Source organism: Bubalus bubalis, chromosome 11 (assembly GCF_019923935.1).
Source record: "Bubalus bubalis isolate 160015118507 breed Murrah chromosome 11, NDDB_SH_1, whole genome shotgun sequence".
In the NCBI taxonomy this organism is placed as follows: Eukaryota; Metazoa; Chordata; class Mammalia; order Artiodactyla; family Bovidae; genus Bubalus; species Bubalus bubalis.
This window is the reverse complement of record NC_059167.1, coordinates 43,294,136-43,317,206: the sequence shown is the minus strand read 5'-3', so window position 1 is coordinate 43,317,206 and position 23,071 is coordinate 43,294,136. Positions and strand designations below refer to the sequence as shown.

The window sequence follows — 23,071 nt, the reverse complement described above, 5'->3', positions numbered from 1 at the left end:
GTGTTTTCGTATCTATTTATTTTTTATATTTATTTAGTATTTTTGGCTGTGTTGGGTTTTCGTTGCTGCACGTGGGCTTTCTCTAGTTGCGGTGCACAGGCTTCTCACTGCAGTGGCTTCTCTTGCTGTGGAGCACAGGCTTTAGGCACAGGGCTCAGTTGTTGTGGCCCATGGGCTTAGCTACTCCACAGCCTGTGGAATCTTCCTGGCCCAGGGATTGAATCCATGTTCCCTGCTTTGGCAGGCAGATTCTTACCCACTGCACCACCAGGGAAGTCCATGAAATGTCTTTTATGTACTATCTCATTTAACCTCATGACAACCGTATGAAGGGGTACAAATGTTATCTCCATTTTACAGGGGAAGAAACTGAGGCTTAGTGACATTAAAAGACTTGTTCAATGGATGAACCTAGAGCCTATTATACAGAGTGAAGCAAGACAGAAAGAGAAAGATAAATATCGTATTCTAACGCATATATATGGAATCTAGAAAAAAGTACTGTAGAATTTATTTACAGGGCAGAAGTCGAGAACCAGACATAGAGAATAGACTTATGGACATGGGGAGAGGGGAGGAGAGGGTGAGATGTATGGAGAGAGTAACATGGAAACTTACATTACCATATGTAAAATAGATACCCAACGGGAATTTGCTGTATGGCTCAGGAAACTCAAACAGGGGCTCTGTGTCAACCCAGAGGGGTGGGCTGGGGAGGGAGATGGGAGGGAGGCTCAAAAGGGAGGGGATATATGTATACCTATGGCTATTTCATGTTGCGGTTTGACAGCCTAAATGTAAACTACCATATGGACAACCAGTTGAAGTAGTGGCTAGAGGAAATTTTTTTAATTCTGATGAAAAACCCTTGTTCCCCTGTCAGGGATAACTGGGCTCATGTTGTTCTTTAGGTGGCAGGTCAGATCTACTGTGCTTCCAGGTACAAATGTCACCTCTGAGACTTAGTTATTTAATTATGGTTCCTAACAGCTTTGCCTCTGCATTTCAGAGAGGCTGACAGACAGGAAGGTGAAGGCAGATCGAGGGTGAGCAGTGGCATCCCTACCCTCCACCTGGATGCCATCTAGTCCTGAGAGGTTGAACTCTCCACAGAGAAAACAGATCCTATAAGGTAGGGCTGTAAGTGGAGAGGCATTCAGAACAAATACCATTGTTTTCTTGTGAGGACAATGGTAATTACTTATAAATACATCTTCTACCTGATCCAGGAGACCCAGTGGGAGTCTGGGTCCATTTTTCTGAACTACTTAACTGTAACCAGAGAAGGAGATTGAGCCACCCTTCATCACTTGGGCCCCAGCTTTCGAAATCTCTCCCATGGTGATTGCATGTTTACCTATGACTCTAAAGAAAACAAGAGGAAAGATTACAAGAAAGGAAATGCATCCACATTTGCTTTGCCTCTTGTCTGAAGGAGGGAGGCAGGGCACCGGACCCTCTGTCTTTAGGGGCCCCCGGTAGCTGTGTCAAAGGCACTAGTCTCAGGAATCTTGAATGTCTCCAGTGAGCTCCTTTTAGAATGAAGGCAGAGGCTGATGCAACAGAAATCTTCAGTGTCAGCTGGCACCTTGCTTCTGAGAGGCAAATGGTGCTGATGGATCTCAGGTCTCTGTTCTGATTCCCAGATCAGCTGGTGCTAGTTCAGCTCCAGGGGGAAGGCTCCTGTCTGCAACAATTTTAGCCAGGGGTTCTCTAGAGCTGTACTACCAACATGGTCACCACCGGTCACATGTAGCTATTAAAATTAATTAAATAAAATGAAAAATTCAGTTCCTCAGTTTCACCAGCCACATTTCAAGTGCTCAACAGCCATATGGTAGCAATTGGCTACCATACTGAGAGTGCAGATATGGAACATTTTCAGAACATTGCAGAAAGTTCTGTTGATAATATAAAGTTTTAGAAAGGAGTTTGGCAGTTCTGGTGTCATCTCTATTTTAGACCCAAACTTGGAAGTTCTCTCCTGGTTCAAAGCTGAGATCTATGAAAGCCTTGTTAAGTCCTTTGGAACTGAGAATCACCCCAGCAGACTTATGTCTTTCTCTAGATGAACTGCCACATTTCAAGGCTGCTGGGATGAAGCACAAGCTGGAATCAAGATTGCTGGGAGAAATATCAATAACCTCAGATATGCAGATGACACCACCCTTATGGCAGAAAGTGAAGAGGAGCTCAAAAGCCTCTTGATGAAAGTGAAAGAAGAGAGTGAAAAAGTTGGCTTAAAGCTCAACATTCAGAAAACGAAGATCATGTCATCTGGTCCCATCACTTCATGGCAAATAGATGAGGAAACAGTGGCTGACTTTATTTTTCTGGGCTCCAAAATCACTGCAGATGGTGACTGAAGCCATGAAATTAAAAGATACTCCTTGGAAGGAAAGTTATGACCAACTTAGACAGCATATTAAAAAGCAGAGACATTACTTTGCCAACAAAGGTCCACCTAGTCAAGGCTATGGTTTTTCCAGTGGTCATGTGTGGATGTGAGAGTTGGACTACAAAGAGGGCTGAGCGCAGAAAAATTGATGCTTTTGAACTGTGATATTGGAGAAGACTCTTGAGAGTCCCTTGGACTGCAAGGAGATCCAACCAGTCCATCCTAAGGGAAATTGGTCCTGGGTATTCATTGGAAGGACTGATGTTAAAGCTGAAACTCCAGTATTTTGGCCACCTGATGTGAAGACCTGACTTATTTGAAAAGACCCTGATATTGGGAAAGATTGAGGGTGAGAGGAGAAGGGGACAACAGAGGATGAGATGGTTGGACGGCATTGCCGACTCAATGGACGTGAGTTTGGATGGATTCCGGGAGTTGGTGATGGACACAGAAGCCTGGCGTGCTGAGTTTCATGGGGTCGCAAAGTCGGACATGACTGAGCAACTGAACTGAACTGAGACTCACAGAATCTGAAAACGGGAGAGATGTTGGGATTTGTACCTGATCTTTCACTGCTGTGAGAATTCTCATAGGATTCCTGGTGGACAGCCAGCCTCTTCACACATTGGTGGGACACTGTCTGTCTCAGGAGACAGTGCATTTTGTTGCTGGCCCCTCAGGTTACAGGAGAGTTCTCAGGCTAAACTCTGCTCCCTGGTCATTTCAATCCATCCATTTTCGTTCTGTTCTCCAGAGCAATATGAACACACCTGCTCCTTGTTCTATCTGATGTCTCCTAATCATTTGAAACCTATTAGCCTCCTCTTCTTTGTTCTATATCAGTGGCTCCGAAACATTACTAGTTGTTAGACCCACTTGGGAATAAAATTTTAAAAAAAGACACAAAAGACTGAGTCCCAAACCCCAGAGGTTCTGATTCGTTAGATCCTGGCTTTAAAAAGTTTCCCAGATGATTCTGAAGACTGGCTAGATTTTCAGAACCACTAGGCCTCCATGCTTCTCAGACTTTAGTGTTTTTTAAAAATTGTGGTAAAATAATGAATCATCATTTTAACCATTTTAAAGTATACGGTTCAATGGCATTTACAATGTTGTGCAATTCTTACCCGTATCTAGTTCTAGAAAATATTCATCACCTCAAACCAGACTTGATTGTTTTTAAGAATCACTGGAGGGCTTGTTAAAACACAGCTTCCTGGGGCCCTAGCCCAGAGATTCTGATTCAGTAGGTCTGGGGTGGGCATTTTTAATATGAGAAATAGCACATTTTTAACAAGCTTCCAGGCGATGATGCTGTTGTTGGTCCAGGGACCCCACTGTCAGCCAAAAAAAAAAAAAAAAAAAAAAGCACAGTTTAAGTGGTGGTTTAGTTGCTCAGTCATGTCTGACTTTTGAAACCTCATGGACTGTAGCCTTCCAGGCTCCTCTGTCCATGGAATTCTTCAAGCAAGAACACTGGAGTGGGTTGCCATTTCCTTCTCCAAGAATTGAACCCAGGGATTGAACCCAGATCCCCTGCATTGCAGGTGGATTAGTTGTGAGTTAAGTTTTGAGGACAAAATGAGGGCTATAGCCTGGAAGACAGCATTTCAGATGGCTCTGAGAAACTGCTCGAAAGAGGTGTGGGGAAGGTCAGTATATACGAGATTTTGGTGAATGGGGAGTGCATGCAATCAAGCACATATTTTTTTTTTTTTGCAGGTTACCGTTAGTCATGAGGAGCAGATGTCACCATGAAGAATTTAGTGCTTTTCTACAATAGATAAAGGAGATGCAAGAATTAGGTTCATAAAATCTTCTGAAAATATCTATCTGAAGACCTGCTCTACTAGTTTTTCCCAAAGCGCAGATTGCCTAATTCCTGATCTCTACCCTGAACTCCAGCTGTAGCAGCTCATAATTTGATCCTTGTAGAGGCAGATGGCAAGTGCCCATTTATAGGTGACACCACTTTGAAGAACATGGATTAGGCCTTTCATTCCATTTCCCATATTCTCTTACCTTGTCATACTCATTCTTTTGTATTGTTACTTAAAAAAAAAAAATCCAGCATTTAGAAGTGCATGCAACATTTTGGGTGGGATCTGTGAGAACACGGTGCAATGGCTGACAACCAGGATATGGGCCCTTGTGTTAACTCAGCCTGAAGTCCAACATGAGAAGTTGGACTTGGGTCAGACTCTGACCCAAGATGTGGCTACACTTCCTATCATATCACTGTCACACAGTTGGAGAGGAACAGGCAAGAGAAAGCCTCAAATAGTCTTTAATAAACAAAAGGACAGTACGATGTCATGTGAAACCATCATAACTCAAGAAAAAGGGACTTTGGGATTTCCATTCTGAATATAGATGAGAATCCCAAGTACTGAGTTCTAGGAAACACCATTACCCCTAGTACCTTATATTTGGATAGTGATTTGGAGGTTTTAATCCTCTTGACATCTATAATTATAATGATTTCATGACAACCCTCATGTACATATCTGATAAACATATATTTAGTATTTATGTAATTAAACTGAATTAGTTCTCTTGGCAATCTTAACTGCAGGGTTGGTATTCTCCCTAATTTAGTGGCTTGCCTGAAGTCAAACAGCCAGCAGGTGTTGGAGTCAGGACCCCAAATCAGACTCCACACTCCCCTCTCTCTTAGCAGAGGCTCAGCAGCAGCAGCTTCTCAAACTCAGTGGGGCAAGCAGGGATCAGGAACTTGCTGTAAAAGTCTGGGAAAACTCAGCCCCTTCTTGGCTTTTTTCGTATAGCATCTGCTGCTGCCGCTAAGTAACTTCAGTCGTGCTCGACTCTGTGTGACCCTGCAGACGGCAGCCCAATGCACTTGCCTGTTATTTGTGCCTTCCAGTTCAGAGGCCAAGGTGCCATTTCTAAGCTCTCAAGGGTGACACATGTTTTCTCGAGGCATGCCAAACGCTGCATGGACCCTGCATCCCTGGGAGATTTGTCTTGCTGGAGAGCCTCAGAACAGCTGGGGAGCTGAACCACAGAGGAAGGCCAGGTTCAGAGGGACTCACGGGGCTGGTTTAGAATGCACATAAACCAGACATGAGCCCCTTACTCCCAGGAGCTGGGAAAGAGTTGTTTGCTTTTCCAGCTGGCAGGAAAAAAGGATGACAAACTTTGCCCTGGGGTTAAAATCATGTTCAGTTAGTGCAGGAGTTTTAGCTTTGATTTATAATACATTGTGCATACCTGGCACAGACACACCATAAACATTCACTTCTTCGACAAAATCAACCAGTCCTACTGTGTCAGCGACTTCAGTGGTGGCCACATTTTCCCCTTTCCACCTGGAAGAAAAGGCAAGGTTAGCAGAGGTCACTGGTGGTCTGTGGTCCAGGCGGTCTGTGGCAGGTGTTTTCCCCAGGCCTCTGTGGGGTGGCTGCATTTGTCTTCCTCACCTTGGTCCTCAAACTCTCCAACTTAACTCATGGGAGAGGCATCCTGCTTGAGGCACGAAAGACAAAGGCATATACCTAAACACTAAAATGTGGAATTTTAACCTCCCGACGTGAAATGTGGTACACAGAATGATGTTCTAATGTTAAAATACAGGTTTGGCCTAAGAAAGGCACTAGGAATAAAAAATAAATCTCAGTGACTTTTTGCTGTGTTTAGGTCTCTCCCTTTCCTCATTCACTAACTTTGCTATTTAATTCAGTTAGCAAATTTCTATTAAATAGAATTTCATACTTGTATTTCAGGGTCTTATGTCTATGAAAATGCTTTTAGTAAGAAAGAAAATATCATACTTTATTTGTAGGGAGAATAAAATGTTGAATTTTAGTTAAATTTTGCTTACATTTAAAATTCTTTAGATCTCCCCAAAGTATTTTTTTAGTAACATGAAGGTGGCATAAACTAATGATTTAGATTCAGAGTCATGGGGTGTTAGAGATGGAAGGAACCCTAAGGATCACTGGGACCTTCATTTCATGGGTGAAGGAACCGAGGTGGAGAAAGGTTACCTGCCTTGATAATACACCTGCTCACGGGCAAAGGAAGCCTGGGAGCTGAGTTCTCATTCATATCCATGCTCTTTCTACTAGACAACTCCCATCTCTTCTTTATTCATTCATGCAAAAAGTAATTCAGTGTGCTAGGTGCTGGGGTTGGGGGTGAACAAGCAGACACAGAGTCTGGCCTCAGGGAGTTTATACAATAAGGAAGCTGGGTTAAACAAAGTGTCGTGAGGCTGGAGGACAATGCTGTTGCTGAGAATTAATTTCATGGTCTATTACAATGACTTTCAATGTTCATTGTGCTCACTTGGGGGTTCTGTGGGAAACCATTTGGTTGGGGATGGAAAGCAGGAGGGAGAGGCCCAGGTGGGGCTCAGAACCCTTGCCTCCTCTTCAACTAGATCATCTTCACATTAATTTGCATTTGATTTTATCTGAAGAAAAGCCTTATGATAGAAAACAGTGTGAACATCCCTGGCTGACCTGAGTGACTGGTAATAACTGACGATAATGAGAGGAATTGAACAGACCAAGTTATGAAGGTGCCCCAAAGCAGGCACAGGTTTTCTCTCCTAGTCTCACCTGGTTGCTCAGCCAAGTTCACTGCACATTGCAGAGTGACACCCTGTGTATTTTGTTCCATATTTTCTGGGAATGTGTGTGCGTGCTAAGTTGCTTCAGTTGTGTCTGACTGTTTAAGACCCTATGGACTATAGTCCACCAGGCTCCTCTGTCCGTGATATTCTCCAGCCAAGAGTACTGGAGTGGGTTGCCATGCTCTCCTCCAGGGGATCTTCCCCACCCAGTGATTGAACCTGTGTCTCCTGCATTGCAGGTGGATTCTTTACTGCTGAGCCAACAGGGAAGCCCTTTCTGGGAATACAGGAGGTTGAACTGACATGACAAAGAGAGAGAAGGAAATGGAACACCACAACCAAAATGGAACATGACTCTAATTTAGGAGTAAGCCAAATTGTGCATGTGTTTGTTTTTGGTTCAATAATTCAGAGAAACCAACCGGAATGTGTCTCCAACTCTGTCGTGGAAGTAGATAAAATTTTCGTGGTCAATCATTAAGAGATCTCCAGTGTTGAAATAGAGGTCTCCTTTCTTAAAGACATCTCTCAGTTTTTTCTTCTCCGTCTGAGTCTTTCCTCCGGCATAGCCACTAAATGGTGTTAACTGTGTGATTTTGCAAACCAGGAGTCCAGGTTCACCTAAGACAGAAGGAAGTATATAGCTATTTTATGTGCTAGCAGTAGGAAAATTTTATTATTAACCTGCCTTTCAAACAGGTGGCATACAACCCACTGGTAACAAGTTGGCTGCAGAAAGTATCATCTTACATGCACATGTACCTGTATTTCCATGTACATCATATACAGACATATACACACCATGTACACACATATTCTCTATGTTACACATTTGTAATTCTTTTAATAGTAATATTTTACTGAATAATGATTTATATACATAATTTGACAAATGCATGGTAGTTTAAGCTTAAAAGTAAAAGCCCCCTAAAACTAGCTATAGTTTTGTAACCATAATTACATATCCCCTTCATAATGAAGAAGTTACTAAGCAAGGTTTCAAATTATAGTTACATTACATGTGTAGTAAATCATTACCTTTTGGAATTTCTCTATTTTCAGGGGTACAAAGTAAACCTCTTCCCCCACCCACTCTGAAAAATTTTACGTGTTCATTTTAGCAGTGATATGTTTGTTAGTTCTTAAGGTTTACTCAGTTAAGATAAGACATGACAGGTTAATATAACAAAATTTTACTGTACCTTTGGGAACCTTGATGCAGTATCCATTTCCATCTCGAATGGGTTCATCTTTCTCTACGTCATATTTAATCAGCTCATAATTTATGACTTTCTAGTAAAATTAAAATGGATAATTTTGAGCACATATTCTTTCACAGATTTTCATTGTTTATTGTGCTATAGCATACAGAAAGTATGCAAAGTACAGATACCTTAAGTGTACAGCTTGATGAATTTTTACATATGCATACACTTATGTAACTACTGTCCAGATCAAGATACTAAACATTTCCATTACCTTAAGAAGTTTCCTCCTGCCCCTCTCTCTCAAGTCATTATTCTGATTTTTATTACTATCAAGTAGTCTTAAGCATCAAATCCATGAAATAAATATATGCCTTTGTATCTGCTGCTTTCACGCAACGTGTCTATGATATTCCTCCCTTCCTGCTGGCGTTTGTGTCAGTGGTGTGCTTTTTACTGCCATGTAACTTTCCTTGTATGAATATACCATACTTTATCTCTTTTCCTGTTAACGGACATTTGGATTGTTTCTAGTTTTAGACTATTAAATATAAAGCTGTTATGAACATTCTCATACATGTTCTTTGATGGATATGTCACTAATGGGCTTTTAAAGTCTTATTTAATACCCACCCCCTGCAAAAAAAAAATCTTGTTTAACCTTAATACACCACTGTTAAATGTTTTGTGTTCCAGGGACATGTTCTCAAATACATTTAAGATTCAGTGGTACAATAGTATAATTTGTTTCATGCCATGGCTATAAAATATTAAAATTCTACTGTATTTCTTGTTACTATAATCCAAGGGCATAAGAATTTAAATTTATATAATTAAGAGCAATAAGTATATTATTTTTTATACTTGCAGCAAAACACAAACATCATAGTATTTCGACTTAATTATTAACTATGATTACTATGTCCATTTCAAATTTATATTCAAATCTATACATAAATTAACCAATCGTATGCTTTTGTAGTAGCAGATAACCATTAAAAACCAAATAGCATACACAGTCAACAAATGTAGATCTTGTTTATTTGCAAGAATGTAAAAAAATTAGGGGTGGTAATCATTGCTTCTTTACCTATCACATGTATGGTAATCTTCTTTATTTTTTTAGTTAAAAAATATGGTTTTGTTTAAAGTAGAAAATGACAAAACATGGCAATCAGTGGATGAGAAGGGAAGAACTAGTAATACACAACATCAACTTCTCAAGTGCTCAGGTTTGGTTTGACTGTTTCCCTGAAACTCACTTTCTTAAAAGATATCTTTTTTGATGTGGACTATTTTAAAAGTCTTTATTGAATTTGTTATAATATTACTTCTGTTTTATGTTTTGGTTTTTAGGCTGCGAGGCATGTGGGATCTTAGCTCCTCAACCAGGAGTTGAGCCTGCACCCCTTGCATTGGAAGGTGAAATCTGGACCAGTAGAGAAGTCCTTGCAACTCATGTTTTTGAGTGTCAGTAAGTGCCCTGGTGGCTCAGATGGTAATGAATCTGCCTGCAGTGCAGGAGACTCAGGTTCAGTTCCTGGGTTGTGAAGATCCCCTGGAGAAGGGAATGGCAACCCTCTCCAGTATTCTTGCCTGGAGAATCCCATGGACAGAGGAGCCTGGTGGGCTATGGTCCATGGGGTCTCAAAGAGTCAGACACATCTGAGTGACTAACACTTAAGTGACAACATAGATATCTTGTACCAGGCCTCAGCTCAGCTGTCTGCCCTCTCTTGTTTTTGAACCGCATTTATCCTGGGTCTCCAAGGTTTGGACTTATCCAGGTTGGCCTGACCCTGACTAGAGAAGACTGACCCTCTCAACAGTGATTCTCAAGTCTGTAGTAGAGCTGCCCAGTAGAATCTTCTATGGTGATGGAAATGTTCTATAACTGTACTACTCAATGTGGTAGTCACTAAACACACGTGGCTACTAAGCATTTGAAATGTGGCTAGGTCAAATGAAGAACTGATTAAAAATGGACATAATTTAAATAGCCACGTGTAGCTAGTGGCTACCATACTGGGTGGCACAGGTGTAGAGGACAGTGGAGGGACATGTGTAGTGCAGGCTTGGCTGTTATTGTTAGAGAGGTGCCTTGGACTTGGAAATCCCAGGAGATCAGGCCAGGATACAAAGAATGGAATGATAATAATCTTTACAGCTATTCAAGGCTATTATATGGCAGGCACTGGGCTATATTCTATCTAATGTAATTCTTTCAACAACTCTTTCCCCTTATTACCTAAGTTTGGGCCAGGCACTAGGCTCTATATTTTCCCTTTTTGTTTTATTTCTGAAGTTGAGGCATGACCTTGGGCTGGTCTGGGATGGTAGTGGAATTTGGTCTCTTGGGCCAGCTCTCTTACGCACGAGGACTATTGTCCTCTGTATTTGACTGGTGAGTCCCTGGGGGCATCGGTTGCCTGGGAGCTCTGGTGTGGCCGTTTCATGCCCAGGCAGGATGAGGTGCTCGAGACATAACAACAGTAATGACTGTTCAAGCCAGTGAAGATTCAGCATTTTCTGAATGTTTCTGGAATTTTGCAGAATAGGTGGTCATCTGGAAGACTGACTGCTCAGACACAATAAAAGGCAAAGAGATTGTCTGGAGATGAGGCAATAAAATGACGGAGAGGGAAAAGAAAATGCTGCATGAGCTGGCTTACACATAAGAAATATCTTTCTGGTATAGTTACTGTGGCGTGGTGCTAAGTCACTTCAGTCGTGTCCAACTCTGTGTGACACTATGGACTGTAGCCCGCCAGGCTCCTCTGTCCATGGGATTCTCCAGGCAAGAATACTGGAGTGGGCTGCCATGCCCTCCTCCAGGGGATCTTCCCAACCTAGGGATGGAACCTGCGTCTCTTAGCCTCCTGCATTGGCAGGCAGGTTCTTTACCACTAGCACCACCTGGGAAGCCCGGTGTGGTTACCAGGTGAACACAATTGTTTACAAGATCCTAGAACTCGGATGCATCCTGGTTCTCTCAAAGGAGCAGTTCTTAATCTTGGTTGAATAGCTTTAAAAAAATACTACCTAGAAGGGTGGGATATGAGGTGGGTGGGAGGGAGGTTCAAGACAGAAGACAGAAGACACACACACACACACTAAGGGTGGCATATGAGGTGGGTGGGAGGGAGGTTCAAGACAGAAGATTAGTTGATCCATGTTGTTGTATGGCAGAAACCAGCACAATATTATAAAGCCATTATCCTCCAATTAAAAACTTTATTTATAAAAATACTAAAAAAAATACTGATGTCTGGGCCCACCCTCCTATGAACAGGAGAAAGTAAAATTGCTCAGTCATGTCCGACTCTTTGCAACCCCGTAGACTATAGCCTGTCAGGCTCCTCCATCCATGGGATTCTCCAGGCAAGAATACTGGAGTGGGTTGCCATTTCCTTCTCCAGGGGATCTTCCTGACCCAGGGATTGAACCCAGGTCTCCAGCATTGCAGGCAGACACTTTAACCTCTGAGCCATCAGGGAAGCCCTCCTTTGAACAAAGGTGAACACAAGGTATCCCTCCTTCCAAAGCTCTGGGGACAGGGCCCTGCACCTATACGTATAAAAAGACCCCCCACCAGCCTCTTGATGGTAACACATGTCACAGTGAAAGAGAAATACCACATTTCACAGTGTGTAGTTAACATACAGAACTGGTAACCTTCAAGTGTTTTAACATATACAAGTATAAATGGCATTAGAAGACTTCACACAAGTTAAAGATGGAAAATCATAGTGGATTGTCATTAATAGAAATTAATATGTTAAAATTAAAGGACCCTGTCATTTTTAGGTCATTGTCATAGAGAATGAGCAAAACCTCTCTTGGTGATAGGGATGGGTCATGGAATTCTAATAAGAGCATCATCATGATACAGCTTTCAAGAAATCTCCATGTACTGAAAGCTGGCTGCAGATGCCCTCATTTTCCAATATACTTACTTTCTGTAGGTAGTTTACTCTTCCAACCGCACCAATTTTTCTCGTGTAATTTATAAATCCGATATTGCCTTCAGTGGAAGCATAGAACTCACTAATGTGAATATCCCCAAATCTCCTGACGAATTCTCTCCACACATCTGCTCGTAAGCCATTTCCCATTGCCAGTCTGACTTTGTGGTCACGATCGTTTGGTTTCTGTAGCAGGAGAAAGAAGAGACCAAACTGAAACATCTTGGGAGGCTGTACTTGCATATTAATAATGGCCCTTGTGTTTCTACATATTTATGTTGGTTATGAATTGACCTTAGTGCACACCTTTATTGTCCCCCACACATATTATACCCACCCCCTGATTCCCAAACACAGTATGGGCCAACACTGGGAACTTAATAGCCGAAAGACTTGTATTTTCCCATTTTGATTTTTAAGAGGTGATATGAGACAACTGGACAGAAAACTAAGTGAAGCCAGTATTTCATCCCCATCCAATTTGAAGCTTGAGTCACATGTTGTTTTCCTTTTTGTATATTGGAGTATGATTATGTTACAATGTTATGTTAGTTTCTGCTGTACAATGATGTGAATCAGCTACATGTATACATATAGCCCCTCCCTCTTGGACCGCAGTCCCACCCCTCTAGGTCATCACAGAGCACCGAGCTGAGCTCCCTGTGCATGTTGATTGTTCTCTTGATGAGGCTGGCGAATCTCAGTGAATTGTAGGTGCTATGGGAACAGGTCTGTCAGAGAGTGACACAATCTGAAGCCATAGTCTTCACTTGACAATGAAGAAGAAAATGGGAACACAGTCCAGGGAGAGAGAGAGAGAGAATCATTTTCTATAGAGTCATCCAAGAGCACTCTTGTGAGGGCCTGGTGGGACTGGAGAGGACTCTTGTTCACGCATTCATTGTCTAGAGAGACCAGGTGATCAAGCTCCACAAGAGCAGGTGGAGCTGAATCAACAGGGGAGGGGATAAGCTGGGAGGGAACTGGCTTCCAGCTGCCTCGGGTGGCCTGGAGGAATATGCTTTGCTATAAATAGAAATCACAATGGAAAAGCTGTTTTGAGTCTAAGAACTGAAAGCTGAGCTTGTATCAAGCAAGAGAGGTGGATAAGAATTGGGCTGTTTTCCAGTCTACCACATTTATGAGGCCCTACAAATATGCCTGAACCTTAGATAATTTTAATGATATTTTATATTAATGAGGCATTTGATTGAGGTCAGGAGATCACAGCTTGGAGGGAGGGGCAGATAAATAAGTATAATTTTAACTTGCAAAATGTATAGCTTGATGACCTTTATTCTAAGAGAAAACAGGATGGAGAGAGGTGAAAGTGCTAGGTGACTATGGTTCTCCTCTCCTGTCAAATAAATCTCATTAACTGAGCAGCGATTTGCCTAAAAGAGCAAATATTCTGAAGAGCATTTCTACATTCTTTCTTTTTTTTTTTGTAGTAACTTTTTTTTTAAATTTTATTTTATTTTTAAACTTTACATAACTGTATTAGTTTTGCCAAATATCAAAATGAATCCGCCACAGGTATACATGTGTTCCCCATCCTGAACCCTCCTCCCTCCTCCCTCCTCATTCCATCCCTCTGGGTCGTCCCAGTGCACCAGCCCCAAGCATCCAGTATCGTGCATTGAACCTGGACTGGCAACTCGTTTCATACATGATATTTTACATGTTTGAATGCCATTCTCCCAAATCTTCCCACCCTCTCTCTCTCCCACAGAGTCCATAAGACTGTTCTATACATCAGTGTCTCTTTTCCTGTCTTGTACACAGGGTTATTGTTACCACCTTTCTAAATTCCATATATATGCGTTAGTATACTGTATTGGTGTTTTTCTTTCTGGCTTACTTCACTCTGTATAATAGGCTCCAGTTTCATCCACCTCATTAGAACTGATTCAAATGTATTCTTTTTAATGGCTGAATAATACTCCATTGTGTATATGTACCACAGCTTTCTTATCCATTCATCTGCTGATGGACATCTAGGTTGCTTCCATGTCCTAGCTATTATAAACAGTGCTGCGATGAACATTGGGGTGCACGTGTCTCTTTCCCTTCTGGTTTCCTCAGTGTGTATGCCCAGCAGTGGGATTGCTGGATCATAAGGCAGGTCTATTTCCAGTTTTTTAAGGAATCTCCACACTGTTCTCCATAGTGGCTGTACTAGTTTGCATTCCCACCAACACTGTAAGAGGGTTCCCTTTTCTCCACACCCTCTCCAGCATTTATTACTTGTAGACTTTTGGATCGCAGCCATTCTGACTGGTGTGAAATGGTACCTCATAGTGGTTTTGATTTGCATTTCTCTGATAATGAGTGATGTTGAGCATCTTTTCATGTGTTTGTGAGCCATCTGTATGTCTTCTTTGGAGAAATGTCTATTTAGTTCTTTGGCCCATTTTTGATTGGGTCATTTATTTTTCTGGAGTTGAGCTGTAGGAGTTGCTTGTATATTCTCGAGATTAGTTGTTTGTCAGTTGCTTCATTTGCTATTATCTTCTCCCATTCTGAAGGCTGTCTTTTCACCTTGCTAATAGTTTCCTTTGATGTGCAGAAGCTTTTAAGGTTAATTAGGTCCCATTTGTTTATTTTTGCTTTTATTTCCAATATTCTGGGAGGTGGGTCATAGAGGATCCTGCTGTGATGTATGTCAGAGAGTGTTTTGCCTATGTTCTCCTCTAGGAGTTTTATAGTTTCTGGTCTTACGTTTAGATCTTTAATCCATTTTGAGTTTATTTTTGTGTATTACATTATTTCTTATTCTGTGAAATCACTGTGAAATGATTTTGGAATAAGAGACCCTTTCTGGAAAAAAAAAACTGTTTGCAGTGAGAGGCTGGCAGTTCTCTGACAAGGGGAGAACCTTTGATCCGGTGGTTAAAAACCAAACCAAACCAAACTTGAATGGTTTCCATGCGAGATGTCAAGGAGCCAGTGGAGCAGCGTGTGAGCACTTAATTTTTAAGTAGCGCCTTGGTCAAAATTCAAGTGATAAAGTTCTTTCAGGAGACCTAACCAGAGAGGTGGACAATACCTGTCCCTAGTTAAAAGCGGGCCCCTTGTGCAGTCTTATGAGGAGGAAATGTGTAGGCAGAGAGACAGACTAGGGGCTTGATGCCAGTGGCTCTTTTTTTTGGCCCCACCGCATGGCTTGCAAGATATTAGTTCCCCAATTAGGGATCAAACCTGCACCCTCTGCAGTGGAAGTGCAGATTCTTAACCCCTGGACCACCAGGGAAATCTGAGCCAGTGGTTCTTAACCAGTGTATTGAGGAGTCTTACCCGAGAAGCCTTCTGAACTTGCACGAATCTACTTGTTCTGATTGGGAACCTATTCTCTTCATCAGCTCTCTTGGTCCCTAGGTTACTTGGATCCCTTTTATAATTATCAAGTACCAATAAGTCAGCATGGGCTTTGCAGGTGGCTCAGCGGTAAAGAATCCTTCTGCCAATGCAGGAGACAGAAGTTTCATCCCTGGATGGGGAAGATTCCCTGGAGAAGGAAATGGCAACCCACTCCAGTACTCTTGCCTGGGAAATCCCATGGACAGAAGAGCCTGGTGGGCTATAGTCTACAGGGTTTCAAAAGAGTTGGACACAACTTGGCGATTAAAACAACAACAGCAGTCAGGACACCATACATCTGGTTTGCCAGGGCCGGTTCTGGTTTACACCTGTTGTTCCGATGTGCTTCTTAGTGACATGCCTTCTGCTCTCAAATGGCCCTGTTTGGATAGTGATTTATAGATAGGGTCACCTTGTTTATAAGGCACTATTCCTCAGCAAGGACTGTCAGCTTTCCAGAGACTATCCTTGCCACCACACTGGTGTGCCTCACTGCCACTCTGAGAATAAAACATCAAAAATATTTGCTTAAAAAATAACCACCTGACTTGGTCCCCAGGCCTGCGTGAGAAGTTCAAGAGTAGCAATTCAGTGTGTAAACCCGAGACCTTACTTCTTCTACATGCAGTCCACCATTGCCCTGTTAGTTCATTTCTTTGTCTAATTAGACTGTAAGCTCCTTTGAGTCCAAATCTCTCTATATATTGTCCATAGTGCCTGGCCCTATGCTTGGCATAGAGTGTAATTCCCATAGTAAAAGAAGACATAACCTCCGCCATGAAAACACCAGCCATCCTGTTCAACAGGTCACAGCTGGGACATCCACACCAGGGAGGGCTTAGGATGCAGGAGGCTGCAGCGCTCTGAAATGTGGGAAGTGGGCTGGCCTCACAGGTGCATCTGTCACCTGTAGGTGCCAGGTAGCTGGGCTCACAGTCACAATACCACCAGCTTAGTGTTATCAGAAACCGAGAGATCCAATTACACCAGCAAAAGGGATTAAGGCTGTAGGCTGGAAATGTTTGAGAGTTCCTGAAGCCTTTGGAGATGTCTGGTTCTCACCTAAGCTTTTGATCACCAGGGCTTGCGAGTAGCAGTGTTTCTCTTTTTGGAATTTCCTCATCACCAGAGCCACTCCCCAGAGGAACTGTATTTTAGGTCAAGGGTCACCTGCTCATTTGTTTTTTTAAACAAATATCAAACATTCTATTCCACGTTACAGGTGAGGTGCAACATGCAAACACACCTGGGGCATTTTAATCCACCGCAGATTGAATGACTAATGAAGGGTCAGAGGTCAGGGTGTTCAGAGAGGGTACAGGGTGCCAGGTAATCAGAGGAAGCAGAAGACTTTTATTGAGGGTTTTGCTCTGTGTCAGGCAATTGCCCTGTATTATCTAAGGTCTGAAGGAGCCCTACTGAAATGTGAGAGATAATCAAGTATTTGCCTCAGATTACAGTTGAGGAAACAGAACTTTGAAAAGTTTAAAGCAATTTGCCCAAGATCACACAGGTAGAAACACAGTTGCCCCAAAATTCAAATCCAAATCTGTATGACTTCGGAAGAGCATGCTTTTCCTTAGTTAAAAAAAAGCAACACACACACACAGAGTTTAAGAACCCAACAGTACTGAAAGGCTTTTACATGAAGAAATGTTATTCCATTTATTTGTCTTCATCCTTTGACTCCAGCCTACTACCCAGAGGCAGATGCTTTTAATGCTTGTCGCTGCTGCTTCTCACCTCCGTGTTTCTAAATGAAAAGATCTGCTATCTTTCGAGTAAACACTTTAGACATTATTTACTTATTTGCCATTGTGCTGGATGAGGATTAAACTCTCTCTCAACTTTCCAATATCACAGTTTTTGGTTAAATCAATATTCAATGTTCACATTATTCTGCCCCTAACTCACCACTGATGAACTCAGTAACATACTATGAACAAATTCTTGAACAAATGTTTGTTTTTCCTAGGAATAATTTCCTCCCCGCCCATTTTCTTGATTTTCTTAGTTTTTATTTGTAGTTCTTTCCTTATCCTCCAAAAGCATCTAAATACAATGATACTCCTTCTATCAGACGATACAATTTCCTTTTTTCCATTTTTATTCCTTTTATCCTTTTGTTCCAATCTGGACTAGTTGTTCTCCAGGCCTAGCAATATCCTTTGTCTCTTTTCCCTGGATCCTGGGTCTTCTTTTTCTTTTTTCTCCTGTTTGGATGGAATACTTTCTCTAGGAACTTCCTAAAGGAAGGTACATAGGAGGTAAGGTGTTTTTTTTGAGACTTTGAATGTCTGAAAATCTTATTTTACACTTGATTAATAATTTGGTTGTATATAAGATTCTAGATCATTAATAATGTTTACTTAGAATTTTGAAGGCACAGCTTCCTGTGTCTTCCAGCTTGAGTGTTACTGTAGGCAAGTTAAATGTTATTCGTATAGAATCCTCTCTCTCTTTTGATAGTCTTAAATAACATCATAGTGTGGTTTAAGCATTAAAAAAAAATTCCACTCATTTTCTTAGGTACTCAATTAGCCCTTTCAATGCATCCTTCAGTTTTGGGAAGTTTTCTTCTGTTATTTCTTAACAATTTCCTCCTCTCCATTTTTGCTATCCTTTCCCTAATGTCCTATTAATCAGATACTGAATCTTTTGGATCCTCTAATTTTCTTATTTTGTCTCCACTCATGTCCATCACTTTATCTTTCCTCCAATTTTCTGTAAGATTACTCAACTTTATCTGGCAACTTTTCTATGGATTAAGTAATTTTTAAATCATATTTTTATTTTTCAGGAGGCATTATTCTGGCTTTTTTAGTAGCCTACTATTTTTGCTTTATGGATATAATATATCTTCTCTAACATTTCTGAGAATATTAATTATTGATTTCTGGAAGTCTTCTCCTACTGTCTGAATTAATGCTCTTTCTTCTTCTTCTTTTTTAAAAATGATCTTTCCTGTTAGAGGTTTTCCTTTGGAATCTGTTCATATTTAGGAGTAAGACAACCCAGGTGGCACTAAGTTGTAAAGAACCCACCTGCCAATGTAGGAGACATAAAAGACGCAGGTTCGATCCCTGGGTTGGGAAGATCCCCTGGAGGAGGGCACGGCAACCCACTCCAGTATTCTTGCCTGGAGAATCCCATGGACAGAGGAGCCTGGTGGGTTACAGCCCATGGGGTCACAAAGAGTCGGACACCAATGAAGCAACTGAGCATGCACAAGGCAGCAAAAAGATGCTTGAGCTGCTCTGTCCAGTGAGGTGGCAGTGAGCCGATGTCCAGTTTCTTTTCTGGGAAAGTTTAGTTCTCCCTAAGAGTAACTCCCTAAGATGGCTGGATGGCATCACCAATGCAATGGACATGAACTTGGGCAAACTCCAGGAGGTGGTGAGGGTCAGGAAAGCCTGGCATGCTGCAGTCCATAGGGTTGCGAAGAGACAGACACAACTAGGGGACTGAACAGCAACAACAAAGCTTAGCTCTCCTCCAACATCTTGCCTGCAAGCATCCCTTACTGCTAGAGTTCTGAAAGCTGTGCAGGGCAAGGGAGCTGGTCAGTAAGTAGACAATTACTCAATATCTGCTCTCAGTGCCTCAACCCCTGCCCTCCTCTGTTCCTAGGGTCCTTGAGAAGTTCAGAGCTCCTCTAGGTCTTCCCCAGACCATAAGTCTCCTGTCTCTGATAAAATATTGAGAGAGGTTGACCATGCTGCTCAAATGGTCAGAGTTCAGACATGCTGCCTCCAGAGTCCTTGCTCTTAAGCACTACATTAAGTCTGTTAATGTACTGACTAATGTACTGTAATAAACTGAACTCCTGCCCTAAGGTGGCTTGTGCATTTCTCCCTAGTCCTCTACTTTACCAAGGGAGCTACTGAACATGACTCAGGAGAGGGAGGAGAAGCATCTTCTCAACATTGCCCCAGATTCTCCTGATGAACCAGGTCATTCTGTGGATGGGTGTCATTTGGTTCATATGCTTAGCTAGGGTAGGAGTTGCCTTCCTGATATCCAGTGCCTGGGGGCTGACGGTAGAGTTAGCTGCTCCAGGATCAGCCTATTTCAGAAGCTCGAAGGCCCAGGGCATTTCTGATGACATTGGTGCAAGCCTTCCACCATCAGTTTTAGTTTATATCCACTTTTGTTGTTATTGCTGCAAATGGCAATATTTCATTCTTTTTTTATAGCTGAGTAGTATATTATTGTACATATCTATCATCTCCTCTTTTTTAACTTTTTATTTTTTAGTGGAGTATAGTTGATTAACAATGCTGTGAAAATTTCAGATGTACAGAAAAATGATTCAGTTATACATATACATGTTTCTAATCTTTTAAAAATTCTTTTCCCATTTAGGTTGTTATATAATCTTGAGCAGAGTTCCCTGCGTTATAGAGTGGGTCTTTGCTGGTTATCCATTTTAAATATAGCACTGTGTACATGTCGATGCCAAACTCCCTAGTTATTCCTTCCCCTGCTGGCAACCATAAATTTGTTCTTTAAGTCTGTGAGTCTATTTCCGTTTTGTAAATGAGTTAATTCATATATTTCTTTTAAGATTCCATATTTAAGTGATAACATAGGACATTTCTCTTTCACTGTCTGACTTACTTCACTCAGTATGACACCCTCTAGGTCATCCATATTGCTGCAAATGGCATTATGTCATTCTTTTAAATGGCTGAGTAATATTCTATTGTATACATGTGCCACATCTTATCCATTCCTCTGTTGATGGAATTTAGGTTGCTTCCATGCCTTGGGTACTGTAAACTGCTGCAGTGAACACTGGGGTGCGTGTACCCTTTTGGACCATATTTTACTCTGGATATAAGCCCAGGAGTGGGATTGATGGATCAAATGGTAGCTCTATTTTTAGTTTTTCAAGGAATCTCCATACTGTTCTCCAGAGTGGCTGTACCAATTTACATTCCCACCAACACTATAGGAGGGTTCCCTTTTCTTCACACCCTCTCCAGCATTTATTGTTTGTAGATTTTTTTGATGATGGCCATTCTGACCACTATGCTACCTCACTGTATTTTTGATTTGCATTTTCTATACAAAAGATCATAACATTTAAAAAATCTTCAACTGAAGGTTTTTTGAGATGACTTTGAGCATTTCTTACAATACTAATAAGTATTTTCCAGACAAACCAGACCAGAACTCAGGGGTGGGGTAAATCAAGGGCAAACAGAAACTCCAAATCTCTTTCTAGATTAGAGGTTGTCTAGGTACTACTATTATACAACAAATCATAATATCTTTTGATGATGTAAAACTCCAATCAAACTGAATGCTTTCCAGCATCTGAGACAATATTAATAAAAAGGAAATGTGGAAGTGTGTGTATGTGTATGAACCTGAAAAAGTGACATAAGAACATGTTTATTTTCCTCAACTCCAAAGGTGGCTCCCCTTAGAACTAACAGGAAAAAAACCTAACATGCCCCCTCCCCCAGGAGACTTCTAACTGACAAGGAAGTGTTTTTAAGGCAGAGAAGAAAAGCCAAACAGCAGGGCCCTATATGGATTTCTGGGGTTTGATACTGCTGCTGCTGCTGCTGCTAAGTCACTTCAGTTGTGTCCAACTCTGTGCGACCCCATAGACGGCAGCCCACCAGGCTCCCCCGTCCCTGGGATTCTCCAGGCAAGAACACTGGAGTGGGTTGCCATTTCCTTCTCCAATGGATGAAAGTGAAAAGTGAAAGTGAAGTCACGCAGTCGTGTCCGACTCCTCGCGACCCCATGGACTGCAGCCTACCAGGCTCCTCTGCCCATGGGATTTTCCAGGCAAGAGTACTGGAGTGGGGTGCCATTGCCTTCTCCGGGGTTTGATACAGAAGCATGCAATCTTCCACACCAGGTGGAATATTAATGTGAAAAACACTCAATAATGACATCAACAAAAATTGCTATGGGAAAGGTCCTCACCCAACTCACCTAATTATGACCCTCAGGAATCTGTTGAATCTGCCTCATGAATTAGAATAATGTGTGCTAAGCCCAAATATTTTTGGGGAACACGTTACTTCCCCCAAGTCAATTACATATCTTTCAGGAGCAAGAATTTAGAGGTTCATTCAGCAAAATTTGTTGATGCCTAGAATGTGCCAGATACAGATCTCAGTGCTCTGGCAATCAACAAAGCCCCTGGTGCATGGAGCTTTCATTTAACTGGAGGAGAAAGACAACAGTCATACAAACCTGCAGTCTGTCAGGAGTGACAGTGGCACAGAGAGCAGTAACCCACAGATGCATGGTAAGGGGCAGGATGGGATGCTTGAGAATTAGTAGGAAGGATCTCTCTAATGAAGTGACATGTGGGCAGAGACCACATAAAGTAAGAAGAGAAAGAACTAAGGCAAGAGCATCTTATACTTCTTTATGTCACACTGCTTCTGTTACAGGCATACCCTGCTTCATTGTGCTTTGCAGATACTTCTTTTTTTTTTTTTTTTTTTCACAAATTGAAGGTTGGTGGCAAGCCAGCATTGTCAGATGATGGTTAACATTTTTAGCAATAAAGTATTTTAAAATTAAGGTATCAGTCAGTCAATTCAGTCGCTCAGTTATGTCCGACTCTTTGCGACCCCATGAATCGCAGCACTCCAGGCCTCCCTGTCCATCACTAACTCCCGGAGTTCACTCAGACTCATGTCCATTGAGTCGGTGATGCCATCCAGCCATCTCATCCTCTGTCGTCCCCTTCTCCTCTTGCCCCCAATCCCTCTCAGCATCAGAGTCTTTTCCAATGAGTCAACTCTTCACATGAGGTGGCCAAAGTACTGGAGTTTCAGCTTTAGCATCATTCCTTCCAGGGAATACCCAGGACTGATCTCCTTTAGGATGGACTGGTTGGATCTCCTTGCAGTCCAAGGGATTCTCAAGAGTCTTCTCCAACACCACAGTTCAAAAGCATCAATTCTTCGGCGCTCAGCCTTCTTCACAGTCCAACTCTCACATCCATACATGACCACTGGAAAAACCATAGCCTTGACTAGACAGACCTTTGTTGGCAAAGTAACGTCTCTGCTTTTGAATATGCTATCTAGGTTGGTCATAACTTTCCTTCCAAGGAGTAAGCATCTTTTAATTTCATGGCTGCCATCACCATCTGCAGTGATTTTGGAGCCCAAAAAAATTAAGTCTGACACTGTTTCCACTGTTTCCCCACCTATTTCCCATGAAGTGATGGGACCAGATGTCATGATCTTACTTTTCTGAATGTTGAGCTTTAAGCCAACTTTTTCACTCTCCACTTTCACTTTCATCAAGAGGCTTTTTAGTTCCTCTTCACTTTCTGCCATAAGGGTGGTGTCATCTGCATATCTGAGGTTATTGATATTTCTCCTGGCAATCTTGATTCCAGCTTGTGCTTCTTCCAGCCCAGTGTTTCTCATGATGTACTCTGCATAGAAGTTAAATAAGCAGGGTGGCAATATACAGTCTTGACGTAATTCTTTTCCTATTTGGAAGCAGTCTGTTGTTCCATGTCCAGTTCTAACTGTTGCTTCCTGACCTGCATACAGAT

The 23,071-nt window shown here is 41.9% G+C and overlaps 1 protein-coding gene across 1 annotated transcript in view; it reads right to left on the bottom strand.

Annotated features, from left to right (window-relative positions):
* The window catches only part of SLC27A2 (solute carrier family 27 member 2), a 56,283-nt gene that overhangs the window by 1,764 nt on the left and 31,448 nt on the right, over window positions 1–23,071 (bottom strand). Inside the window, exons 5-8 of the mRNA XM_006077795.4 lie at window positions 12,157–12,351; window positions 8,198–8,288; window positions 7,418–7,616; window positions 5,630–5,727 (exon numbers count right to left, since the gene is read on the bottom strand). Coding sequence (XP_006077857.4) covers window positions 5,630–5,727; window positions 7,418–7,616; window positions 8,198–8,288; window positions 12,157–12,351 — 583 coding nt within the window. The remainder of the gene's footprint in view (window positions 1–5,629; window positions 5,728–7,417; window positions 7,617–8,197; window positions 8,289–12,156; window positions 12,352–23,071) is intronic.